General features: G+C 52.5%; 1 protein-coding gene across 1 annotated transcript; it reads right to left on the bottom strand.

The window, feature by feature from the left end:
* Window positions 1-415: 415 nt before the first annotated feature.
* On the bottom strand, window positions 416-5,332 carry LOC120672716 (BEL1-like homeodomain protein 9). Its single transcript, XM_039953268.1, has 4 exons — window positions 4,055-5,332; window positions 2,835-3,208; window positions 1,551-1,611; window positions 416-1,371 (listed from the first exon to the last, which is right to left on the bottom strand). Exons 1-4 carry the CDS (start codon window positions 4,799-4,801, stop codon window positions 766-768), a joined length of 1,788 nt encoding a protein of 595 aa, XP_039809202.1. The 5' UTR covers window positions 4,802-5,332; the 3' UTR covers window positions 416-765.
* Window positions 5,333-8,474: the final 3,142 nt, after the last annotated feature.

Below are 8,474 nucleotides of genomic sequence, written 5' to 3' on the forward strand. Positions count from 1 at the left end.
CAGCTGACAGCCCCAACATAGTCTGTTAGTGTGACAAAACGGGCTGCTAATAAACGTTAGTGGGCAAATCATACTTTTGTCCAGGCTTTAGGAGGCTACCCCATACAAGGATGCAAGATGGATCCCAAAATGTCTGCTTGCTTAGTAGTTTAATGCGCACAAAAGGCTAGCAAATCAAGCTGAAAGACCAACTGGCGTTGGTCATGTTCTACAGTGACAAGTTAAATCTTCAGAACAGTATACAGTAGCAGCATCCTTGTTTTTGGCCACGAACAAGAGCTGAAGCCGGCCCTGCCAATGACGCGGGTCTTCCAGGCCTCCCCCCCCCCCCCCCCCCCCCCCGCCTACTGCCATTTGAAAACACACACTTTCTTTGGGGGTATGTGGCAACACTTGAATTCACAGTACAAGGTCAGAGGAACAATGTCTCACCATATATTGAATCTTTTTTGAAACAACACCATATATCAAATCTCATATCCGAGCAAACACGTATTGGGGACTAGTGAATGTATTCTCATGCTCTCTATTAGCCCAGCAAGTCAAATATTTGGCAACACACCTGGATCTACAAGAAGGGCTGACAAGTCAGCAACGGGTTTTTTTTCTCCACCCTCCAAAGAAATCGATTCAAAGTGATCAAGCCAAAGCCACCAAGTGATCCACTTATATACCATTCTAACATACTAGTAGTGGTACAATACAAGGTTATGCCCCATCAGAAAACTGACAGATGCAGGAGCACCAATCGCACTAGCAGCCATATCAGCCAACAAAATCATGCAACAAATGGCCACCGATCGCCTTGCCAAAATGCCGGTCCTGACCTCCAAACGAGCCCATCACGTAGGCGTCGCTAACCTCCTCCAGGCCGAAACGGTGGGCAAGGTTGGGCGGGAGGGATGCTGGGAGTGGCTCGGCGATGCAAACCCTGTTGTTCTGGTGGAGTCCAAGGGTGAGGGACACACCACCATTCCCCGCCCCGCCGATGCCGCTCATTGATCCAACCTGCTGGTGATGCTGTGACGACGCGAGGCTGTGCTGATGCTGCGGTGTCGACAGCCCGTTGTATGCGAAGGTGACCTGCCCCTGCTGGATGGAGTGGGACATCTGGGAGAGCTCATCCGGGAAGCCCTGAGAGGTAGGGATGCCGTGATTCCGAGTGATGCTGCTGCTTTGGCCGAGCTGGGAGTCAGAAGGATCTGAGGGCTTCCTGCTGCTCTCAGACGAATGCTGGGTCTGGTGATGCATGGAGAGCTGGCTCTTGTCAAGGGCTGGATGCTTTTGGACCTGCCTCATCTCAAGGTTGTGGATTTCTTCCACCATCGGTTTCCATAGCCGGACTCTTGCATTGATGAACCAATTCGATACCTGCAGTGTGTGTTAACATAAGCCATCAAAGGTTTCAGGAACAATAATACATACCAGAGCTACCAAAGTATTTGAAACAAGTGCATAATAATCACTATAATAACTAATAAATAGAACATGAGATACTACTACTACTACCCTATCTATACCAAAATCCAACAAGCAGCATGGTCATTTACCTGGTTCCGCGTTAAGCCTGTCTGTTTAGCTAGCATTTGCTTGTCACCATCAGTAGGATATCTGGACAATTTTATTATGACACTGAGATGAGTACAACCATTGGAGCTTGCTAAAAGGCGAATGAATCAAAAATAGTCAACGAAGGTGCACATATACAACAATTTGACAAAACAACAAAAGGAACCAGGTGAAATTAGGTCAGCGTATCAGACCATTGCAGTGGTCAAGCGCCTGTGTCTTTACTATTCCCAGTTCCCACGGTGGAGCAATGTGGTATGCTTATGATAACGGAAGGCTAGACATCAAGCACTGATCCATATGGGATCTAACCAAAATTGACTAACTGGGGGTTGGAAACCTTTTGCCACCTCATGCCAGGAAAGACTAGTACCCATAATTATGAAATTGACTGAACTCCAGATATACGCTCTAAAGTGAAAAATTATCAGCAACTCAGCATCTTGAGGTTGTACCAATCAATTTGATTTAACCGATGATACAGAATTTCAACTTTTAGATCAGACATCATGTGAAGCGATTGTACTATGAAAGCAAAACGTAATCTGCAGAACGAACAAGCAAATCATTGGGTTTTAGTATAGGGTGGTACTCTTTAAATTTGGTTGGAAGTAAAGCGCACTTTGGAGTTGTCGTGACTGTGCTGCCATACCCATCAGACATAGGGTCCTTACCAAACCATTCTAACAGGACATGTTACCGTACTTCGAAGTAATGAAGACTGTCTAACAAAGATTGCAACGGCGTCCTTAGATCCCTAAACGGAACGCTCCTACATATTTTTTATGTGAACAGCTCAAAAATGCATTTCACGTACAGGTATAAAGCCTGGGCATCCATCATGTTATAAGCTCCAACGCAATGATTTGGAAGCCATGGCATTCTATCACGCAAGTTTAACACAATGATTCAGACAGCCAGGAATGCCAGCCGTGGTGTCACCAAAACATCTAATCCCATACTTTCTCCATGCATGTATCAAATCACAAATCATCATTTGAGAAGGCATCATGGCGCCATGTCCAGCAAACAGGCTCATCATGAATGTTCAAGTTGACAAGTCTCTAATGCCCCACTAGCTATCTAGAGTAGCTTCGGATTCCAACCATCATTAAAACAAGTAATCTAGGAGTAATCGCAACGCTAATAATCCTTATGGCCATCATCATCTTGAAACAAGCGCACCGTAATGAACGTAGTCATGTCCTAATGACATTTCATTTCCATATAAAAATGAAGAGTTTGAAAAGCGCAAGATGACTTACGGATGCAGGAAGTGCTCAAACAGCCAAGAGCGGAGCACAGAGACAGCACGCTCTGGGAGCCCTCGCTGCGGCCGCCAGATGTTGTGCGGCTGGCCGAACGCCGCCACACTGCCCGCTCTCTGGAGGACGGCAGCGCTGCCACTGGCGAGCCCGAACATGGCGATGTCCTTGCTGAGCCCCTCTTTCCCGGCAGCAGCCTTGGACGTGTTCCGCAGCTGGCTCAGTATCATGCCCTTGAGGCACTTGAAGTGCTTCGCCATGGCCCTCAGCGCCATCGCGGCGAACGGGGCAGCGTTGCTGAACCCGGCGACCGTCTCGGACGAGTTGATGACAGTCTGGACCTGCTGGTAGTACAGGCGGTACCTCTTGCAGACCTAGGGTAAAAAAGGGTCGTAAAATAATTGTATTACAACTCAATAAGCGAGGCTGCAATCATCATCAAAATTAGACAGCTAATAGGCTCTTAAACAAAGAAATTCCAAGCTGGGTAAAGGGAGCAGGTTGCTTTTGTTTGAGAATGAAGACATGACATCAACAAAGCAGGCCTGCTTCCCAATTATGGAAGCGAGATGCCATTAAAGAACCCTGCTAAACACAATCTGCTACTCAGGGTTCCAAAAATAGAAGCTAGAGACATTTGTACGTGGATGCTCGTGTGTTGCTGCCCCCATGCTCCCGGTCGCAGGGGACGCTACGACGAGCCAAGCAAGGACGAATCATCCGAGAAGATATCAAGAGGAGACGCCATTTTTTTCCTTCCCTCAGGTGACATCAAAAAGAGAGTTCATAGCAGTTAGTCGTATTCAGATTCCTAATTTCATGTAGACTACTAGCCGATCAAAATCCTATCACGTTGACAGAATCGAACGAACACAACTGTTCATGGAACAGTGGGAACTGTAAAAAGCTCACGAGCACGTAATCAGTATACAAAAAAAAACTCGGAAAGATGTACCGCGAGTATCAACAGCAGAGGAAATCATCATCAAATCAAAAGCACATGCAACTACAGTGAATAAAAGCAGGCCATGACTGCAGTGGTGATGTGACCTCTACAAGCAAGATTCTTCTCCACCCAGCAGGAGAGATAATTGCAATTCCGAAACTAGGAAGAAAGGATGATGGTGCATGGAGCATGGAGAATAGCACAAGAGAACCTGGAAGGAGGGGCCGAAGCTGAGCAGACTCAGGAAAGTAAGCAGATGGTAGCTAGAGCGCACCTCTTCCATCATGGAGATGAGCCTGGTCTTCTTCCACTGCTGCTCGGCGCCGGAGATGGGCCCGGCGTCGGAGGCGGCGCCGTCCATGTCGTGATCGATGCCCTCCATCGGATCCGCGTCGAGCAGGGCCTCGTCGGAGGCGGTCCGGTCCACGTGCGGGGCCGCGCGCCCCACGTCGCAGATCTCCTCGAGCAGCTTCTCCGCGGGGGCGAGGAACCGGGAGCGGCCGAGGACCGCCGCGTAGCCGGTGAAGGGCCCGAAGGGCCCCGCGGGGGCGCCGTGCGGGTGCGGCCTCCTGGGCTGCTGCTGCTGCTGCGGGACCGGCGGCGGCGGGTTGGAGGACGAGGAGAGCGAGAGCGCGAAGTTCTGCGTCGGGATCTGCGCCGCGAGCGGCGGGGCGGGGCCGTGGCCGTGCGCCGCGACGTGCGGCAGCCCCTTGGGGCTGTGCGGGGAGTAGGAGGACGTGGAGGAGGACGCGTAGGAGTAGAACCCCGGCGGGGGCGGGGGCGGCGGCCAGTGCTGGTGCGGGGCGGGAGCGGGGGCGTGCGGGGGCGAGCCGTCGTCCTGCGGGTACCGCAGCTTCTCGCGGCGGCTGTGCTGCGGCACGTGGTAGAGCTGCTGCGCGGCGGCCACGTGCTGTGCATGGTGGTGCAGCAGGAAGTCGCCGTGGCCGTGGCCGTGGCCGTGGCAGTGGGGCTCGGCGCCGCTCCCCGTCCCGCCGCCGTACCCGCCCGCGGCGGACGACATGGCGCGAGAGGGCGATCGATCAAGCACGCGGGGCTTCGTTCGTCCCTCTCTTATCGGGGCTAGCGCGCGCTACCACCACCAGCAGCAGCAGCGATCGAGACTCACCTCCCCCTGGAGCGCGAGGCGTGGGCGAGTGGACGGGCGGAGGCAAGCCCTGGAAGAGGTAGCTAGAGGGGGGAGACGAAACGGCTCCGCACTTTCCGAGCGGCGGTCCTCCTGCTATCCCGCGGTGCGCTGCGCTCTGCTGCTGGCCCGCCTGGCGCCGCTGTAGCCTTCCCCGGCTCCCCCCTCCTCCTCTCCACCCCCCGCCTTTTTATCCCGCCCGCCTTTCCACCCTCCTCATCCCCCTACCGCTTTGCCCCGGACTCGACTGCCGCCGCTGTCGTCGGGTTCCGGGTGCCTTTCTTTCGGCAAAGCCGAGACCGAGAACTGGGCAGGGCCGCCGCTAGCTACTCGCTGCGGCCTGTGCCCGCTGGAGGGGTATGGCGGGCGATGGATGGCGAGCCGCGAAAGCGAAAGCCGGAAGGGCAGAGGCGACCAGGTGAGGTGCGGCGGCAGCAGCCAGCAGCGGCGGGACGGGTAAAATAGATAGACGACGGACGCGGAGCTCGCTCGCGTCCAAGCCTGAAGTGGGCGCCCCTGCCAGCGCCCCGCTTCCGGACCAGGCCGATCCGTCCGGCTCGCCCTTGGCGCGGCTTGCGGCTTGCGGCGCGCGACGGGCACGGACACGGTAACTGTGGGTTTCCGTTTTACCGCGGCCTGGTTGGAGCCCTGTTACGTTTCACGGCCGCGTGCGTCGGTTTGACCATTCCGGGGCGGGGGAGCAGTAGAAGACATTCCATGTGCAGCGCGATTAAGGCCCTGATCTTTTACCCGTAAACCCTATAAACAAAAAAAAGTCACATCAAATATTTGGAAATATTTGGACATATGCATGGAGTACTAAATGAAGTCTATTTATAAATTTTTTTGCATGAATGGGCTGTAAATCGCGAGACGAATCTAATGAGTCTACTTAATTTATGATTTGCAACAGTGATGCTACAATAATTATCTATTAATCATAAATTAATTAGTATTATTATATTTGTCTCGCGGTTGCCATAAACCCAGCGAAGAGGGACGAAAGGAGGAGGGATTTCAGCCAAAGCAACCTCATCGGATGACCACAAACCGAGCCGCTGCTTCGGCTGCTTGCGTGGGAGTCCTGGCCTGCGACTGCGAGCACATGATGCGCTGCGTGCCTGCCTGGCGATCCCAGCTTTCTTGCCTTCCCCCCTTGACGCGAGCAGCGGCAGCAGGGGCGCACTGTAGCACGCAGGAGGGGGAAGCAGCAAATCATTCAATGCGCCCTCCCAACCAAAACCAAGCACGCCCATTGGGCACCGGGCGCGGGGCCCACGGGTCACTCATAATTGGGCCCGAGAACAAGCAACAATCAACCCCTCCCTCCTGGGCCCCGCCCCAGCGACAAGACCAAACATAGCACCCTGGCCCACGGCCCAGCCGGCCGCTACCCACCCCCGCGACCGCGAGAGCGAGACGCCGACCGGCGGGGCGCCGGGGCCTCGGCCTCGCCTTGGGCGCTTCCCGGGACCGGGATACGGGGGGCTCGTCTTCCTCCTCCCTGCCGTTCGTTCCCTTCCGGGCCTCCCTCCTACGCGCGGCCGACGTCAGCCGCCCGGCGGGATTCCGTAGCGTAATGGCCGAGGGTTACGATGCCTGTGCAGTGCTTCACAGTGCAGCTAGGCCTGGGAATAAGACGTGGCAGCTGCCTGCTGCCCTTAACTCCACATCCAACCGTCCATTCGGCGGATCCGGATGCAGGGAGAGTTCGAGACAAAAGATGCTCGCCGCGCCGAGGAGTGAGGAGTAACTGTACGAGTGGTAGTGGTACGAGAGGACGGTCCTGGTTGAAGGAACCACTCCTCCGGCCGGGGTTATGCTTTTGTTGTTACCGTAGAGCCAGGGGTGTAGGCTGGCTACTGATGCCTAGCCATAGCATCTGCGTGACTGCATCAACAGGCCAAAGTGGAGTGGGAGAGAACCCCTGGCCCCTGGGGCGCTACCGCTACAGTCGAAGCACAGTGAGTGAGCGGAGCCTTTGTGCGACGGGCCCGCCCGGCAGCGTCGCTTTAGGGCACTGTGCGATCTTTCGTGTGAGCACATGCACGGGGGGCGAGGTATGGGCATGCTAGCTACTCCATGTTTCGCGTAGGGCAACCCCCCACAGGCCCGCACGCTCCAATGATTTGCAGCCAGTTTTCGGTAAAGCATCGGCTTGCTGCTTTGTATGAAATGTAAAACTGGTAAAAAGGAAAGGCTGGACTAAATTATAAGTCATTGTAAGAATTTTAGAGAGTCAAAAATTTTCAAATTTGATCAAATTTATACAATAAGATAATAATATTTATGATACTAATTAAATATCATTAGATTATTTGTTAGTTATATTTTTATAGTATATCTACTTGATGTCATAAATGTTTGTATTTCTCTCTATAATTTTGGTCAAACTTTGAGATGGTTTGACTCTCCAAAATTCTTGGAATGCTTATAATTTGGAACGGAGGAAGTATCCTTAGCAATGGAAAGAAATTGAGAATGACAACAGTGGCCATGTCGACCAACACATTGAAACAACAGTACGTACATTTGGCCGTCCGTCTCGAAATTATAGGAATACAGAGTCTCTGGTGATCGGGTTGCTTAGGTTATTTTGTGTTGGAGATGGAAACCGTTTTGGAAATGCATTTCCAACAGATGGCTTCCTAGGGAAGAAGTTGTTTTCCCTCTCGGCATGTTTCGCCCGCTACAATATTTTGCCAACTTTTGACCCACATTGTTGTCAGTTCATGCACAATTTCTCAACTCTAGACCATTGCCTGTCATAGGCTTAATCTTTAGCCAAACTTTGTTCAAAAGTGTGGCTTTCAAGAGTTGACAAAGCGAGTGGGAACCAACCGTGGATGAGAATCAAACAGGACATGAGCCTCTTAGGGCGTGATTGGTTCATGTAGCAAGGCAGCCTGGTTCGCACGACAGCTGCAGGCTCTAGCGGGCCTGGCTCATTGGGTGCTGCAGCGTTATGTTTGGTTTACGTCTACATTCAGCCAGGCTCATGGGAGATTCCGTTTGGTTGGCCCGACCAGTGCTCAACCAATTCACTTTTTTATCTCAGTGCACGATCTCCAATGTGCATCTGTTGTGCTCGCACGAGCCTGGCCGGCCAGATACGCTCATTTCTCTCGTATCTGCGGAGCCTGGCCAGCAGACCATTTTTGCACCGCGTGAGCCAGGCCCAAAGGCTCGTCTGGGCAACCAATCATCAGCAGCTTGCATCTGGAGAGCCTGGTTCGGCTGAAATCAGGCAACCAATCAGGCCCTTATAGATTTACAGGCATAAACCAATAATTTCAATAGAAATGAACCTCCAGAAACATTGAAAATAGATTCTCCTACTCTAAAAAATATGCTAAATTATTGCGCGTAGCATAAAAGATATGTCTAGGTACATTGTGAAAGTAACATGATTACGTCAAAATTGTGCACGACGACAACAGTCAGCCACTCATACACGCATGTAGGTAGCATCTCTGAACGCGATTGAAATAGGCTCTAGTCCAGTTGGTTAGCTCACTTTGTGTTGGAGCTAACAACCTGGGCTGAAAAC

The sequence above is a fragment of the Panicum virgatum genome, chromosome 5N, assembly GCF_016808335.1.
Source record: "Panicum virgatum strain AP13 chromosome 5N, P.virgatum_v5, whole genome shotgun sequence".
In the NCBI taxonomy this organism is placed as follows: domain Eukaryota; kingdom Viridiplantae; phylum Streptophyta; class Magnoliopsida; order Poales; family Poaceae; genus Panicum; species Panicum virgatum.

Coding starts and splice junctions, on each gene's coding strand:
- LOC120672716 (XM_039953268.1), bottom strand. CDS start 4,801: ATGTCGTCCGCCGCGGGCGGGTACGGCGGCGGGACGGGGAGCGGCGCC. Junction 3,209..4,054: donor TCATCTCCATGATGGAAGAG/GTGCGCTCTAGC, acceptor TTTTTACCCTAG/GTCTGCAAGAGGTACCGCCT. Junction 1,612..2,834: donor TTTGAGCACTTCCTGCATCC/GTAAGTCATCTT, acceptor AAAATTGTCCAG/ATATCCTACTGATGGTGACA.